The sequence below is a fragment of the Brachyhypopomus gauderio genome, chromosome 3, assembly GCF_052324685.1.
Source record: "Brachyhypopomus gauderio isolate BG-103 chromosome 3, BGAUD_0.2, whole genome shotgun sequence".
Classification (NCBI taxonomy): Eukaryota; Metazoa; Chordata; class Actinopteri; order Gymnotiformes; family Hypopomidae; genus Brachyhypopomus; species Brachyhypopomus gauderio.
The window spans coordinates 37,221,629-37,239,633 of record NC_135213.1 but is presented as its reverse complement, the minus strand read 5'-3'; the positions used below and the strand labels follow the sequence as shown (position 1 = coordinate 37,239,633).

Here is an 18,005-nt window from a genome sequence, read left to right as displayed (position 1 = left end):
AATTAACACTTTTCATATTAACAATCTGTTAGATGAAAGTGTGTGTGCTGTGTTGGGGACAAAAATGCAATTCGTTTTTGAGACACACAATGAAGACTAAGCATTTTAATATGATTTTGTGTTAATTTGTGAAACATTGCAGACTTAATTAGGAAACGTTTTGCATATCATTTGGGGGATCATCAACATGTGATACAATGGCATCTTCAGTCTTTCAAATCAGGCAGTGTGTTCTTCCCTGGCTGGGGGGGACGTTGAGGTCACATCCCGTCTGTGTCAGTGTTGTCACTCCCACTGGTGTTGTCCAGGACAGACTGTGAGCGCTCTTTAGCATAGTCTTTGACAGTGGGCTTTGTTCTCAAGGCACGTTTCCTGATATGCGAACAAACAAGTAAATAAAGTGTTTAGTATCATGTTCTTTGTCAAGGCGTCACACCAACTGCCAGTCAACGAGCCATGATTGTTCCACCAGTAGGGGGCGTGCTGTGTTTGAAGGCAAAGCACCAACCTTCTGTAATAAAAATTGCACCGTGGTCTTGGGTTATAACTAGATGACAATTCCTCGTTGAGCATCCACTCCTGTAACACAAGTAATATTAAAAACATAAAAAGAAAGATTCAGGTTTCCCTAAATGTATACAATAAAAATTAGTTTAAGCCTCCTGTTACCCTAAAGTCTTCTTCCTTTGGCTCAGAAAGACAAGGGTCTTTAATGCTTATGCACATATTATCCTCCCCTGAAGTTGGGCTTTGTGAATTCTCGCTTATATCTAAAGTTTAAACAAAGAAGGAAACAAAAAAGACAATATACAAGAACAAATATGTGAAAAAAATTATATCTGCTTGTAAGACAAGTTGGTCTGACACAACCCCCCCCCCCCCCCCCCCCCCCCCAAACCTAAAAAAGAGACTCAAGGTTTGAGTTAAACGTTTGAATTTCAGTATATATGCAGTGGGAGTTCACCTTTCTCATCCTTGTCCTTCGCGTCCTCCTCACTTGTCTGGCTTTTTAACTAACAAGACACAAAAGTTAAATGTACTGTAGTAGTTCTACAGCAGAAAGAATATGCAATAAAAGGGGAACAGTGGGCTATAACTGAGTCAAGGTACGAAACCTCTCGCCTCAAAAAACTCTGGGGGAACTGCTGCATACATCCATTGATTTGAAGAATAATAATAAGAAGAAATAAAAATCCCCAAATCATGCCACGCTTACCTCGGTTGAGCAGATTTCTTCTGCGGTCTGGGAGAGAAAGAAAGAACATAAATTATTTGAGTTTTTCAGATAATATGACATTAATAATGTTTTTCAAACAAATGTGAAACATTTAATAGACCAGATATCTGTTTATGAAAGTAAAAATGATAAATCCATCACACATGCATTCCGATGTTAATGAAAGTCAGCAGTACATCTTGCAATCAGCCTAAGCCATAGAACCAAAACACCACATCACAACTCAGACTCATTTCTTGGTATAATAAAGCTGGAGTCACTTACTGTTGATGTTTCCTGTAAGTGTTTCTGTTTGCGAAATTTTGCCTGGAGAGTGAAGAGTTCTGCTTCAGTCCGGAAGAGCTGAACTTGCAGCTCATCATAACACTCTCCCAGTTTCCGGATCTGTTTCCGGTACCTATCCTTGTCTTGGAGATATTTACAGTTCTCCTGATGGCATTCTTCTCTTGAAGAAATGGCCTTTTGAACAAAAAAGGGGTATTTTACTGAATAACAGAGACTGTAATACAAGAATATTTCAGCAGAGTGGTAAGCCGCTAAAACACAAAGGTGAAGTCGTTCGCTGTCTTCACCACGTCTCTCTCTTTGATGACCTCATCCAGCTGCGTCAAGATGTCCTCCATGCGAAGGCAGTACATTCTGGAGTCCTTTTTAAACATTGCACACTTCAACTCCAGTTCTTCCTTCTTCTCCAGTGTCTGCAAGTGTAACACAGCTCTCGTAAGAAGCGGTGTGTGAATAATGTGTGACTGAAGGGGTCTAGACCGATATCGCACTTAAAAAATGTTTTCACAAACCTTATCTCGCAACACCTCAGCATTGTGCAGATCCCTGCGTAGTCGGTATATGTTGTTCAACAGCTTCTGATGTTCCTGGCTTTGGTTTTTGAAATCTTCCAGACAATGAATGCTCATCTTCTCATGCTCGGTTGGAATTTGGACCTGCTGGGGAAGAAAAAAAAAACAAAACAAAAACACATCATGCAGATTTCGTTCAAGCTGTGAGGACGCAGCTTTAATGTTTTTTTTGGGTTTACCTGAGAACTCTGGAGCTCCTGAACTTGAGCTCTGAGGAGATCATTTTCCTTCTGCAGCTGCCAGATGGTTTCCTGACTGGGCCTCTGCTCCATGGCATTTTTCAGTGTCATTGTGCGTTTGCGATGAATCTTTGAATCGCTCTCCGCATTCATTAAACTGTGTTTCAGTCTTTCAATCTGACAGTGAATGCAGACATACTTTGTCAAGGCTTACATTTTTTCAAACCAACTTCAATTTTGCTATAGCACAATAAGAATACTGGAATAAGTAGTACAAGTTATACAGAGAATCCTTTAAAGACCAAACCAACATGGTCTTGAAATATGATACATCAAATATAATATTTAGAGATAATTACATGAAAAAAATATATTTTTATATATTATATTGGAGTAATGTGTATAACCTGCAGCTGTAAGTCTCTATTGCACATGAGCGCGCAGTTTTTCTCTTCGCTCAGGCGAGTCACGTCATGCATCAGCCGGTAGTTCTCATCCTTCAAGTGTCGTGCTTCATTCCAGAGCTGGTCCTGCTCCTCCCTCATGTGCTGCACACGCTCTTGCTGCACGTGAAGCTCACGTTCACGTGTCTGGAGCTGACGAATGGTGTCGACTTGCTCTGCTGCGCGGGCTGCGGCTTTCAGTCTCCCTTTGCGTTCGTCCTGAAAAGCTTTCTGTAGGCGAGTCACCTCACTCATGAGGAACTGAGTTAGTCCTGACTCACCTGCTGTATCTGAATGGCAAGAAATGAAATACAGGTTTGTATATTTGGGCTTTACAAGTAAATTATTAATCTGTAATGAATAGACAGACCAACAAATCCATTTGTGAACATCTGACAGTGAACTAACCCATAAGTACAGAGAAGACTCGGGTAGGCTCCTTCCCTGTGATTTTCTGATAGAGTTGAGGGTAATTCAACTCCAGACTCTCTAAGAATGCCACGTAGCCCTTCAGACCAGTCCTTTGTAAAAGATCCAGCATCATACCTAGCCAAAAACACCATTTCTAAACCATGAACCACGTATGTGAGAAAATGGTGGTGGTGGCACGTGCTCACTTTCTAAAAGTTCCTTACCTACTTTTCGCCCTCTGACAATCAGACTGGGATCGTTGTAAATCTGTTCTTCGTCCTCACCGTTTAGCACCTTGCACTGCCTTAAGTACGGTATTATTCGTGAGGGCTCAATTGTCCTGGTAAGAAGCATCCTGTAATCTTCCAGACGTATCCAACACTCCTCATCCTCCTCAAAGTCTAGAGCACTTGGGCCGTCAGCCATTGATGGCCTACTATAGATGTTTATACCGTCTCAGCTGAACGCACACTGATATTGGAGGTCACACACAGGAGAGAAAAGGGAAATACAGCTCTTCAGACAAACATTACTGTAGTTCCTTCTTTTTGGTTTCTCCATTTCCCTTTCTTTCCCAATCACTTGTGCCAGTATGATTAACTCGTGATCTAGCAAGATTGAATGCTGCTGTAGGGAAAAACACATGGTCAAGATCTCCTGTGCATTTTTAAAATTACTGTGTTCTTCTTTTAATCAATGAAAGGGTGTGTATATTAAGGTATAAAAACAGAAGGAAGAGCACAAAGGTCCAGTTACAAATTTTATTTAAAGTAAGGAATTTCTCTTGAACAATAAAAAAAAATTATAAATACAACAAAAATAAATTACAACTCTATTGAACTTTTCAAAACCACTTGTACATTTGACATATTATTATAGACCCACTATAATGCTGTGCAATACTTAGTAAGATGACAATCTCAAACAAAAAGAGACAACCTAGAAGGTCCCTATCTCTGCAATGCATGATGGCCATTTTGCACTCCTCCGCTGAACCCAGTAAACTGTTCTTCTGACTCTTCTCGCTCACTTTTGCAGAGCAGAGATCCCTGCAAAAGAAAATGTGAAAATCCAATCGATCCATTAAAACACATTCATGCTACGTTGTTTTTGCAACAATACAAGCACCATACAGAACTCACTGCAATCTTGAGCCTGACGTGGTCCTTGCAGTCATCTTCGCTTACGTCATCACCCTGCGACTGCTTGCACGGATGTATGGTGGCCAGAAGGGCAGGCAAGGTGAAACATGACAAGAAGCGTGCCTTCAGAAGCAAGTACGCCGGGTTGGTTTTGAACCTGTCGGACACCAGTTTACGGACAGCCGCCATCTTGTCGTCCTCTCCACTCCCACTACGGTGTTCTTCGGGTAGAAGCTGCGCTGCTCTGTTTAGCAAAGTCTCCTTGGCTTGGAGTAAAGAGGCAAGTGCACAGACGTTGCTGACAAAAGGGGGAAGATAAGGCATTTTGTCCTCCAGAAAAGGCAGCGAGATCCCACCGGTCCCTTTAATCCAGTGCTGCACTTGATCGGGATGCTCAAGGAACATCAGGTTTGGATCAAAATGTGGAGGATGAGGTTTAGGACTAGGGTTAGACGTGGCTGCTGCTGGTTGAAGGGGTTGCTTTTTAACTTGAGGGGCTTGTGTTTTAAGCAAAGTTTGGCAACTAGATGTAGTGTGTCCAACGAATTTATTAGCACACACCTGGCTCTTGGGCAGCCTTCTTACATTGACTGGTAAGCCGTGTTGGACGGGGACTGAGCCCTGGGAGCCAGAATTCTTCTTTTGCGTAGCATGTGATGTAGCTATAGAAATTTTACTTAGAGCCACAGAAGATGGGACTGAAGGGACACTGGGTGGTTTTATTACATAACTTGGAGATTCAATAAGTGCATTATTAACAGAGGACGCAGTTAAGTCCTTGGGGAACTCTGTGGCAGATGGTGGAGGGTTTTTACTGGGTGCTGCAGAGCTGGGTGAAGGTTTAGAGGTTATATTTGGGTCTACAACATTGAGTGCCATGGAGATACTCTGTTTTGCTACGACTGGCTGCTGAAATACCACCTGAGGGTATGCAATTATTTGATTCTGACCGCTTGGCAAAGAAGGACAAGGCCTCTGAATTACAGGACTAGGAATGGTCAAAACACTAGGAGAGACTGGTAGAACTGAAGGATTATTGAGGTTACTGACTGAAGGTAGCGAAAAGCTTTTGGTGGTGTGCAAACCTGATGACAGTACAGATCTTTGACTTGATCCGATGGGGATGGATGTGGCAGGAGTCACAGGGGAATTTAAAGGAACTGTGGGTACAGCGTCACAGAGAAGAGTGAGGGATCCATTCTGGTTCACTATGATAGGTGACTGAATTGTCAGTTGAGGGACAACACTCAAGAGGGGTTGACCTTGACTACATGAGATTTTAGACCGAACGGCAGAGCTACTAAGAAAGGTGGGTACTTTAGTATCCACAGGAGCACTATGGGTATTTGTGATGGCGGTTGAGACGTTGGGGTCTTTATTGATCGAGGGAAGTGAGGAAGCCCTGGGCTGGTTTGAGGCGGTGGAAACGAAAAGGTTCTGACCAACATTTGTTTTAGCTGATGGAGACATAACAGTAGTTACAGGTGCAACAGGAGCTGGGAAGACAGTAGATGGATTGCTCGGTTGCATAGTATTGACAAATGCGAAGGAACTATTTTGGTTCACTATGACTGGCACTTGAGGAACAATGTTAGGCATCACTTGGTTCTGATTACCAAGGGTACCAGAAGGTGTTATTTGAATTCCAGCCAGAGGCATCAGACCTGCAGGAGTTAGAATCCAAGCTGTAGTTTGTGGTAATGTAGACGTTGGCGCCTCACTATGACCCTTGCAATCTTCAACATTCTTCTGCTTGGAAGCCTTGCTTTTAGAATTCTCCATCAAAGCTTGGGCCTTCTTTGTGGTCCTGCGGATGCGTTTTGAGGTCCTGCCTTCTCCTGAGATTGTTACAGGAGGTACAGTAGTAGATGGGGTAGATGTTGATGTAGATGGGGCTATTTTGGGTGTCTCCACTTCTGCCGAGCTTGTTGTAAGAGGTACGGTGGTTTGAGGTTCTACTGGTACGGCCAACTGCAGTACTGGCTGACAAACTTCTAAAGTGTTCTGTGATTGTAGAAAAGGTACAATTCCCTGTCCAACAGGCTGTAGATGCGTTGACTGGGTAATACAAGTCTGAGGGACCACCAGTGTAGGCCCCATGATCTGGGTAGCAGTCTGCAAAACCTGCTGTGGCTGCTTGGTTGGTTGTGGGGGTGGTGGAGGCTGTTCGATATTGGCTGGCTTAGGACTGTTTACCTGCAGAGCTCTCAGAGCAAGAATTTGAGCCACGGTCAAAGGAGAATCGGAGTATGTATTATGTCGCACGGCTGAAAGAGAATGTAAATGTTAAAACTTAACAGGTGTATTTTTTTATTTGAAACCATTTCAATTTCAGATTTCAGTACCTCTTTGGGGTCCTGACTCAGGCTGGGGTCTTAGTGACTGAGGAGAAAACGGATAAATAGTGGAGTAAAAACATCAGAACCCTCATTGCTCTACTGGACGCATTCGAATTTAGCCAAGACGGGGTGCAATTTTTTTTTATGAACATAGAAACATAACCTTAACTGCCTTATTAAAACAGACACTTTGGTCTTTTTGTGACATCACACACATCAAGATTCTGTTATCCAATAGCGTTTGTGTAGTTTGTATGCTGGAGTTGGACACGTGAGTGTGCATGATTGCGCGTACTTGTCTTTCGGATGCCTTGCGAGCCTCGATGACCTTCTTACACCCTTCAGCATCAACGTGAAGAACCTGTTTCAGCACAACAAAGCTTAAACCACACCCTTCATAGAGTCTGCTGGAAAAGCGGAAATCAGTGAAGAAGTCTTACGTCTCACCTTCAGAAAGAACAAGAAAACTGATGTTTTTTGGAGATTGACAACAGCTGCTCTTTGTCGGACGATATCAGCTGTCGAGACAAAAAAAAAAAAAAAAAAAACTTCAGCCCTTTCAAAGAAACCAATGCCCCCATCAGCACAGGCAGAGGAAGAAGACACGTTCAGACTGCATCATACCTTCACAAACTCTCTTTTCGCTGAAAGGCAGGGGCATCATCATATTGCCGACCCATGGAACAACAGCAATCAGGAGACCATAGACGAGGCTTTTGCGTGCATTGGTGACTTTCGTCTCTACGCCATCTATACCACACAGATTGCTCCTCTTTCTAATGGTGTCCTGTCTACACTTTTTTGCATGCTTTTGTCCCTTATCTGAAGACATTTTGGTTTTTTTCCTGCGCATTATCTGGGGGGAAAAAAAGGTATAGTTGGTGGGCTTCAACCAAAGAGACAACAGAATCTTAAAAGTACTGCAGTATGGCAAAGGATGCAGGGTGTCTGTAGTAATCCTTGCTCTATGGTAATCTGCTATACAGGGTGTCTGTAGTAATCCTTGCTCTATGGTAATCTGCTATACAGAAGTAATCTTGACTGCAAAAACTATCAACATTAATAGATAATTAATTATGAAGATTCTTACTGGTTTCCTCTTATGATTCTTATGGATCCAAATGAGCAAATTTTGAATATCACCGACAGGCACTTTCTCCATGGCGTTTTCATTGCAGCGTTCCTGCAAGTCCAAGGACACACATCTCAGTGTATGGACAATGAGATATATAGATCAGTGTTTCTCAACCTTTTTTCAGTTGTGGCACCCTTTATATGCATGCAAAATTTTAAGGGACCCCAGTTTACAATGCCCTAAAAACACAGGCTTGCCAACTTTTGAAGATCGCTTGGAGCGAGATTTGAACCTGGAGGAGGTGGCAAGTGTAAAGTGTTGACGAGGGGGGGGGAGGCGAACGTAAAATGGACACAAATTAAGTGTTATATCGCGATCTATCGATCGCCAGTGGTTGGCGCCAGACAGAGTTGTATAGTAACGAAGTAGAACTACTTCAATCAATTAATCAAGCAAATTTTATTCATATAGCGCTTTTTACAACAGTTGTTGTCACAAAGCACCTTTACAAGTGCCGAGTCCTAGCCCCCAGTGAGCAAGCCAAGGGCGACACTACTGTACTTAAGTACTAAAATGCTGTATCTGTACTTTACTGGAGTATTATTTTTTTCTCCTACTTCCACTTTTACTTCACTACATATTTTCCATCAGTTTAATACTTTTACTCCGATACATTTTTTACGTGCTGTATAGTTACTCCTTACAATTATAAACATGTTAGCTGGCGCTGTCACCGGGTCAAGCGATCAGGCTTATGAGTAAACTGCGCATGCTCCGGTCGCGTCTCGTTTACTCTGTTGCTGCCTTCACTGAACACTTGAGCTTCGTAATCTAGGTTCACTTGACACGTCGTGACTGCCACAAGGGTCCGCGCGGCAAAAAGACGCAATTGCGGTGGCTCCGCCCATGCGCGTTGGCCACGCGCGCGGTCACGTCGCGAGGTCGTGCACCTCTTGATTTTTGTGCGGGCACTTTGAAGGTTAATTTCAGTATTTACCAGCACCTTCAGCTTAATTTACATATTTATACAAATACACATACTCGACATTATTCCAAATAATTCGCTTTTTATCTCATTAAAAGAGATGGTACAGTGTTTGGTAACAGCAGAAGAGCAGCATAAGTGCTGCATAATAAGCTTGTTGGTGTTTTAATGTACATATATTGGCACCTTCCACACCTTCAACATCGAGTGATCGTGGCGGTGAGGGTGAGGAAGGAGACCACCCTGGCTCTACCTAGAGACAGTGTTTGCGTTTGCTGGAGTGAAAGTAAATTCCTTTGAACTTGAAGAAACACATCAATGCAAGTTATAAATATAACGCACAGAATATATCTTCGCTAACTAACCTAATTATGTTCATGACGTGCTGCAGTATTCACTTAACATTAGCTGGCAGTCGGCGATGTTGTGTTTTTAGCAACAGTAAGCCATGTCTCTTTTCATGCTGACTAATCATGTGCCCATTTTTATAGTGTTTTATAGGGTAAGGGCATTTATTGGGGATAAACGCAGGGCAGTAGGCTCATCCTCTGAATCCGACGAACGGATTTTACGTCCAAAATACAACTCGTTTTCTCAGCTAAATTAAGTCGAACTTGTACTTCTGCTTCAAACCTACGCGGGACATAGGTTATCTGTTTTTTGTGTACGAAGTGTTAAGTCCAGTTTTTTAAGTTGCTACTTGTTTGTACAGAACATACAGTGTTTGTGGTCTTTGACATCTTTGATTTGCAAGATATATATAAAAACAATTGATAATCAAACCTTGACGGCTTTCTTTAACTAAATCAAAACACAATACTTGTACTTTTTACTTTCAGTACTTGAGTAATACATTTTAGAAAAAACTAGAGAGCACATAAATGTGACTTACAGTCAGTGGGAAACCTGCGTAATCACGTGCTGACCTTGGTAAGGGTCATATGCCGGTCATATGCACGCATTGAGCGTGAGACTCACGCATTTTAGCGATTTCACACGCTCTCACGCCACACATGGAATTTCTCATGCTTGAATATTATTTATTTATTTATTTTTTAAATAATCTAATCGCCGCACACCACAGCATATTCAGCCAATCCATCGGTTGTATATTATAACAGGTTGAACCAATCAGAATATAGATCGCGCTGTTGCTTGGTAGACTTTAGCCAGCCCGCTGCCCAACCACACACACACACACACACACACACACACACACACACACACACACACACACACACACACACACACACACACACACGCGCTACACTAACCATCGCGACAGATTCCAATCCCCCCCCCCCCCCCCCCCCCCCCCCCGCCTGAAAAAAAGCTCACGCCCACCAAACTTGAGAGATCTGGTCATATGAAATAAATTTTTATGATTTTTAAAGCGTATAATAACTTCAATTTTTAAAACTATAGTTTTTTATTTCACATCAGAATATTTTGACGGCACCCCCGATGAAGACAGGCAGATAGATAACATGACAAAGTATGGTGTGATTTTTGTGTCTAAAGTTCCACAGAAGCAAAAGTTAATTCTTAGCATCAAGAGCAGTATATGTTGTGTATGCAAAACCGAAAAAAATATATCAAAAGTATATATTTAAAATACAATTGGTTACTGCATTTTGACGGTATTTGGTTCCATTGTTTTTGTTTTTTTGGATTTTCCCAGTAAGGGCTTTTGCTTCTGGAATCTCTCTTTGCTTCTGCTTCGTTTTTTGTGCTTCTGAGTTTTGGAACACATTTCACGTGTGGGAGGGTCTTAGATGAAGGCGTTCCTCTGCAATCTCCATTGGTCACTGATTCCGAACTGACACAGAGCTCTGAAACCACTTCTGGGACCCGCCCACCCCACCAGCTTCCCAGCGTTTTCAAACATGGCGGAACGCGGGGGTTCTATTTCACAGCAGCAGGTAAACTGAGTTTTACCATTAAAGTTTATACAAAGGTTATAATTAATTGCTAAATGGTCTGTAGTAGGGATGCAAATGATTAATCGACTTTCGATTAATTGTCGATTAAGACGTTACTCGATCAAAATGTATTAATCACGATTAATCGTTAGAGAGCGCTCCTGTAGTAACTTGAACAGAGTGTAAGAACGAGAGGTGAACACGTGTCGCGAAAGACCAGAGTGGAAAACAAAATGAAGCGGGCGAAAAGATGTGCGGTGTGGGACTATTTTGAAGCGGGTTCGGGAAACGAGGCAGAAACTGCGTAATCTAGAAAATCCCGAGGAGGGAAACTTTATTTTCCACGCAACTCAAACAACAGCACTGTTCTCTCCCCCTCCCCTGGCGCGCGCAGGCGCCGCTCCCCCAGTGTCACTTAAAGGGCCAAGTGCCTATCTGTTAGGGAATTCGCTGCGAGGAGTAGTAGTCGCTACAATTTTAACATTGTTAATTTAGGCTAAGAAGTCAAATGTTCTCTGTGTAATGCGGTATTGAAGTACAACAGTTCCACTAGCTCACTCAATTATGATTTGAACACCGTGCATGCAGCTGTCCTGCATATCACCAGTGCACCTGGTCAAGCTAAAATCACAGCTACACTGGGAAGGCGAGCGTTTTCGAAGCTCGCTATGAAAAATGAAGAGTGAGCTAAAACAAAGCTAGCTACCACTACTGCTGTAGCCCTTACAACAGATTGTTGGACGACTCTAACAACATAAAGTTACATTACCGTGACGTGCCACTACACTGACGAGAACTGGCAGCTAAAATCTGCAGTGCTGATTACGACGAACATGTCGGACAGACACACCGCTGACAATTTAGCTGACAAGCTCAATGATGTTGTGGAGACTTGGGCACTCTCCGGTCGCGTTACAGCGTGTGTTCACGACAACGCTAGAAACATTGTCCAAGCATAGGCTCAATAATATTCTGTTTGGCTCTCTATTTAATTTCTTCTTTAAATTTTTTTTTTACATTTTTAAAAATGTCTAATGTTTCAAATGCAAGAACGGAGCCAGTCCTTAATTTATTCCTTTTTTAAATGAAAGAATGTATTTTGTTATACCATAAAAAATTCCTAATGCATAATTACTTGAGCAATATATCATATAATACAATATAATTATCATAATATAATATATACTTTTTGACCAAAGTGTTTTAACTACACTGCTCAAAAAAATAAAGGGAACACTTAAACAACACAATGTAACTCCAAGTCATCCACACTTCGTGTTCAGATAGGAAACAACACTGATTGTGAATCAATTTCAACTGCTCTTGTGCAAATGGAACAGACAACGGGTAGAAATGAAAGATTTTCAACTGATTTCAAAGATTTTTATTAATTGAGATCTAGGATGTGTTATTTTAGTGTTCCCTTAATTTTTTTGAGCAGTATATTTAGCTAATATTTTTAAAAGCCCTATTGAAACAATGAAATTCAGGTGGAAAACGCCGCTTATCGATTAATCGAAAGTCGATCGATAAGATCAATCAACTAACGATTAATGAATTAATCGATAATTTGCATCCCTAGTCTGTAGATATTGAAAATAATGCAAATACTCATATTTCTTCCACACATCAGTGTTTTCTCTCAATCCAGTTCACAAAAATTTTTTAAAGCTCACGCTCGTGAAGTGTGCTAAATATTAACAGTCATGCTTAATGTAGTTATTACACAGTGTACATTTGCAATAATTTTTTTCTGTTTTGCATTCACAACATATACTTTCTGCTCTTGATGCTAAGAATTTTGCCTGCAGATTTACTTTTGCTTCTGTGGAACTTGACACAAAAATCACTCCATAGACCAGGAGCACCATGAAAACATCTCACATGTAACAACAAATATCTGAGAATATCTGACTCGTTTGTGACTGAGAACTCATCTGCGGACAGAAAACAAAAACATATATACTTACCCACATTGGCAAATCAGGTGGATCTATACCTATATAAGTCTTAACAGGGTTCCCCAAGTAATCCAGCACAGTGTTTTGTACAGGTATTGGGCGATTCACATCAGACGAAGTCAGTGTGCTGCCGGTGACCATGTGGCCTGTGCCACAGTCCTGCTCCTCCTCCTCACTTGGCAGTCGTACCAGCATGGTTCTCACGGTCCCTGCGGGACGTGAACATGCATTTCCACCTGCAGGAATCCATTCCTTCATGTCAGGCTGGATGTATTCTTCTCTACGGTCCATCTCCTCTTCCGAGAGGACGTCTAACTTTTCGTCTCTGGTCTGTTCTTCATCACTGTCCAGGAATTCCACTTTTACATTTTCATCTTCAGAGGTGGAGTCGGTTGTGTCTTCATCATAACTCCTCATCACTTTCCTCCTCTTTCGCCTGGAACCTCGACTGTGACTCCTTACCCTTCTTTTCTTCTGTGCTTTCTACACGTGATAAAACAAGAGTGTTTTACACACACACAGCATGCGGAACCAGTTCTATTAAAAACCGGCATCCAACTTACCCCAGTCAGTGTTCTCCACTTGTTCAAACACTGAGCGTCGACCCGGTTTGGAATTTCAGCGGCTATTTTGGACCATTTACCTGATGACATTGCACAATTATGACCATTAAACAGCCAGTCTACAGAAACTAAGACAGCTGTTGGAAAACTATTCATTCTTCGTGAGTTCACAGACACTTTTGTTTTAAATCATTTGACGGCCAGGCTCCGTGAAGACTCGAGTCTTGAGGTCGTCACTCACCAACACCATATTTCTCAACCAATGATTTCAACAATTTCACTTCTTCGTTACTCCAAATGCCTTTCTTCACATCCTCTCGTAGGCTATCCAAATACCTGAGACGCAACACATAAAAGCAAAGGACAGAATGAAGAAAATGGTGAGGTAGATCTCAACTGTTCTCAGAACCGAGGTACACTGGTGACACACTCATGTTTGTGCAAACTGCAGCAGGACTGACACACCTGTCCCGACACGCATTGTCTGTCCTGCCCGGAACCTCCAGTCTGATTTTGTACCAGTCCTTACACCCAAACTTCTCCACAGCTTTTAACAATAACTGAAACAAGAACAGTTGCAGTTATTGCCCTTATTGGGCAAGCAGAGGTAAATCCGTGTTCACTGCTATTTTTGCTAAAGGTTTTTTGGGAAAGAGGGTCTAAAGCATTTTCTATTCTGGCACTCAAAATCAGCCAGAAATTCTTGATTTGGCCTCTTTAAGATTTCAATCGATCAGCCATGGAGAAGAAGAGGTTAAAATGGAACACACATACCTGGTCCTCCTCTTTTGACCATGGGCCCCTCTTTATTGAGGGGTCAAGCACAGCTGTCCAGCGGTACATGAGCTGGGCATGATCACGGCCCTCCATAAAATAGGACACTGTATTACAAATAAAAACAGGCACAATTACAATTATGCAAATATTTGCACAAATAATGCAAAAGCAAGGGTCAATACAACCGAGAACATTGTCTGTGACTTGTAAACACCACAGTCACATTACTCTGTGTGTATGGTATGAAGTTTCCGATTCTCATCTTCTCCACAAGGTCTCGAAGGACCTGATCCTCCTCTTTAGTCCAATATTTCTTTCTGAAGCTTTTGGAGACGTAGCGCTGGTATGTCTGGAAGCACATGAAGGCTGACCTATTGGTCTAAAAGAACAAAGATGAAAGCAAACAATCAAACAAGATTTCTGAGTGTAAATTTCAAGAGTTTAATTTCTGTGTAGGCACATGCAATAAAAAACATCCTCACTGCTAATCCTGCAGAATTTGGAGCAGTACAGCGGGGCAGACGGGATGACTTCGATGTTAAACTTACCCCAAGTGCTTCCGCAATCTGATCCCAGTGGCAGCATTTGTGCTGTGCCGCAATCTCCCCAAGCTTCTCAATTTCATCCTGAGTCCATGCTGATTTGTTAATGGAAGGATGCAGGTAATTTTGCCAGAACCTCATCAAATCGTCAGAGTGTCGAAGGCCCTCAAACTGTAAACACACTCACAGATTTTGACCACAGAATGGCCGATAGCCACCAAGTAAAAATTAATCGTATGATTTCAAGAATTAAAAAAAAACATACATCGATATTGGATATCTTCTCCCAGTCGTGATCATCCCTGCGAGTCCCATACAGCTGGTCTTCCTTCTTTGAGCTACAAAATTAAAAGAAAATCACATGAAAAGTCATTTGTGGCCACATTGAAGGCAATAATCAAGAGAATCATCACAGCTTAGTGAGTTTAACTCTAAACAGCTCATTGAGATCACCATTCAACTTTTACAGCAGAGGTGCCCATCACAGCTGGCATTCAAATTCTGTCCACACCTATGCCAACATATGCTCACTGTGCAACACCAAAGTGAAGGTGGAGTCTGTGTCTATCATTTTTAACTGCGTGTGTATATATAAATAAGAATAACAACCTTATTTCTTTGATGTCCTTCTGTAGAAGAGCAATTTGTCTTTTTAGTTCTTCTTTTTCCTGATCCTCTGCTTTAGATAACTTTCCAGTTAAGTATTCCACCCTAAAAAAAAAAAAAAAACAAACAAGCAGACAAAAACCAAGCCATGAGCATAAAACAAAACCATAAGGGAACTCTTATTTTGACACAGTCTGCTTTTTTTCTTCAAAACGTACTTGGACATCTTGGGCTGCAGCATACGTTTCATAGTGTCTTTGACGACCGAGTCAACCAGCAAGGTTTTATGCCATCCATTCCCTGAAAGAATAACACCACTCAAAGTGAACTTGTAGAATAAAGGACTTTATACATTAATGCAAAGGACCATCAATTTTCACCCTTTAAACCAGACGTCTGGTCGTGGATTGCAGGAGTCCAGCAAGGTTTGGTGATTGTCCTGCTCAGACACCTACACCTGGCAATTGATTGAGGAGCTGAATGAAGTGCATTTAAACAGCTCAATCACCAGACCACTCTTTCGGATTAAGTTATGTTGCTGCACTCCAGCCATCAAGGACCAGATCTCAGCACCCTGCTTTAATTTATACACGAGTTACTTGAATGCTTACAGCTCCCCCTTATGGAGAATTTAAATCTTTTTTTTTAAACAGGTCAGTTAGTGAGTAGACCATAAGTTATGTCTGTGAGGTGGTAAAATTAACTGCCTAAAAAACCTGAAACATACATCTTCTAATATTCATCTCTTCACATGGCTTTTTTCCATGACTAAGCCTTTCTCTGGTTTCTTCGTTTGAAGGAGGGCCCTACACAGGAAAAAAGAAACACAGACAGACTCAGGAACTCACGTAATACCGCAACAAGTGTTACAGTAGGATACAACCATTTGAAATGTTTTTCAAACTTATTCTTAAAAGTTGCTGTGTCTTTGAAACTGCAAAACATTCAGTGACAAAGTCCTACCAGACCAGTGAGTTTGTCCTTAAAATATGGTTTCATAAAATTGCCAAGAAATAGCTTTGGGTTAGGCTGCTTTGAAGAAGATGGGCCAGAAAGATGGGCTTCAATCTGTTCCTGTGAGAGACAGAGAAGCCATTTTTATCCAACTCTACCCAAGCACCACTGAGAACCTGGTGATTGTGTCAAAATAAAAGACCCATGTTTGTACACGGCTGGGACCAACCTGCTGTTGGCGATTCTCATTGAGCAGGCGCTCCAAATCTGATAGTTTCTCTTTCAACACCTCTTGATAGACCAAATTAATCTGCAGGCAGGTCTCCATGTCTTGAGGAAGATACAGCTCCTCATCGTCACTGTCCTCATCACTCTTTAATTATTTAGAAGACAAATCTACTAAGAGACCAGTGTGGGTTCCTGCTGAGACCGTAACGGGCTCAGTCATGAGAATGGATGGTATAAACGTAAATTGTGGGTCAGGCTGTACAGTGGATACTCACAGAATCCATTTGACTGCCACTGCCATGTTCGCTGTCTGAACAAATACATAAGAACGTAAGTACAAGCCGTTTTACAATCTGAAGAAAGATTGGGCAAGAAAGATTTAATCATGTGTGATAGTTTCTCATTTTGCGAGGCACGGCAAAACTAAGACTGCAAAACTCTACCTGTCAGGGCATCAACCAGTGCTGCGTTTGGCCCGAGCGTTTGCTCCAATTCCTTAATCTCTTGCAGTACTTGTTGTCGCTCTGCCTCCAGAATGTCCTGCGCCTGCGGGAGACGGTGGTAAAGTACCGAACAGTAAACCACCACAAAAATGATTGTGTACCGAGGCACGTTTTGGGGCATAATCCTACCACGTGTCCTCTGGCATGTCCACTGTCACAGTCATCAGACGTGTCATCTGTTATCAAAAAGAAAACGGACGTGTATGGCAAAAAGGTCAAAACACTTGGGGCAGGACGCCACGTTTTAGTCAGAACACGCAGTGTTTGCCTCACCACTGTCGCTCTGCGATGACAGCAGGTCTGCGATGTCTCCATCAGCACCCAGACTCGTCTGGAGCGCCTCGATCTGACGCTGGATCTTGTTCCTCTCAGCCAGAAGGTCGTCTTGCGCCATGTTTACCCCACCAACACCTGCACATGACATTTGAAGCCGTGGACATAAAAGTCCCCGACTGGTCATCCATACAGTAGGTACATTCACATCTACAACGTGAATCACACATGTTCACATCACAACCAAGTTGGCTAAAGTGTCATCAAGCAATATTACTCAGATTAAACCTAAAATAGCCATCATGTCACGAAAAGGGTATTTATTCGTTAGATAAAGACAGACATCTCATTTACTGATGTATTAATATTGTAGAGCAGGCCAATGCCAGTTAACAACCCACAGACCAGTCTAGGACTGAGATGCAAGTATCGTTAGACTGAGCACATAAACACAACATACATTTAGGTAGAGAAAATGTAAATGTAACTATTGCTACACTCCGTCCTCAAGTTCATCTCATATCTAAGGGTGCCAGGTATCTACACACACACACACACACACACACACACACAGCTTTCAAATGAACCTCAAACTCCAGTTAGTGCATGCAGGCAGCAGACAGACAAATATTACCCGGAGTGCAACTGCCGAGCTCAAAAGTTCCCCATCCATGCGCAAATTAAAACTATTTCTTCTTCCAGCCCCAGCTTAGGGAGGCAAAAACGCAGAAATAAACTCAAAACGCGGACCTTATTAGCTAGTTAAGCTAATATGCTGAAGCGGAGATAACGCTGCGTACATTAAACGTTGTTGTAGTACAAGTGAAGCGCGCGACAATAGGCACATTTTGCAGAAACGCAAACACATTTCAAAATAAAAGCCGTTTTCCGTACGGGACCGGTCAGACAGCCTTCAGATGGATTAATCTTGGTTTGGTTATGTGTTAAATGATATCAAGAAAATCAATGTAAATGATGACACTGAAACGATATCCACATTTTTTTTTG

The 18,005-nt window shown here is 42.0% G+C and overlaps 2 protein-coding genes across 6 annotated transcripts; both read right to left on the bottom strand.

The window, feature by feature from the left end:
- Positions 1 to 90: 90 nt before the first annotated feature.
- On the bottom strand, positions 91 to 3,735 carry card9 (caspase recruitment domain family, member 9). Of its 5 annotated transcripts, none has more exons than XM_076998057.1 (12): positions 3,352 to 3,735; positions 3,125 to 3,262; positions 2,681 to 3,006; positions 2,274 to 2,450; positions 2,035 to 2,181; positions 1,810 to 1,935; positions 1,502 to 1,696; positions 1,217 to 1,243; positions 965 to 1,013; positions 670 to 770; positions 509 to 579; positions 91 to 372 (listed from the first exon to the last, which is right to left on the bottom strand). In XM_076998057.1, the coding sequence occupies exons 1-12, from the start codon at positions 3,551 to 3,553 to the stop codon at positions 261 to 263; spliced, it is 1,671 nt and encodes a 556-aa protein (XP_076854172.1). In that variant the 5' UTR covers positions 3,554 to 3,735; the 3' UTR covers positions 91 to 260. The 5 variants fall into 5 exon arrangements, with proteins under 5 accessions (XP_076854172.1, XP_076854174.1, XP_076854173.1 ...); XM_076998059.1 differs by having other exon boundaries at positions 1,831 to 1,935; XM_076998058.1 differs by having other exon boundaries at positions 2,035 to 2,178.
- A 139-nt stretch (positions 3,736 to 3,874) lies between these two features.
- On the bottom strand, positions 3,875 to 17,833 carry snapc4 (small nuclear RNA activating complex, polypeptide 4). Its single transcript, XM_076998051.1, has 25 exons — positions 17,632 to 17,833; positions 16,998 to 17,135; positions 16,854 to 16,900; positions 16,665 to 16,767; positions 16,497 to 16,531; positions 16,223 to 16,366; positions 16,003 to 16,113; positions 15,767 to 15,845; positions 15,258 to 15,339; positions 15,043 to 15,144; positions 14,699 to 14,771; positions 14,440 to 14,604; positions 14,120 to 14,270; positions 13,889 to 13,995; positions 13,580 to 13,674; positions 13,356 to 13,450; positions 13,115 to 13,194; positions 12,561 to 13,034; positions 7,699 to 7,791; positions 7,233 to 7,464; positions 7,056 to 7,126; positions 6,904 to 6,969; positions 6,615 to 6,651; positions 4,270 to 6,536; positions 3,875 to 4,176 (listed from the first exon to the last, which is right to left on the bottom strand). Exons 2-25 carry the CDS (start codon positions 17,116 to 17,118, stop codon positions 4,078 to 4,080), a joined length of 4,929 nt encoding a protein of 1,642 aa, XP_076854166.1. The 5' UTR covers positions 17,119 to 17,135; positions 17,632 to 17,833; the 3' UTR covers positions 3,875 to 4,077.
- Between the last annotated feature and the right edge of the window lie 172 nt (positions 17,834 to 18,005).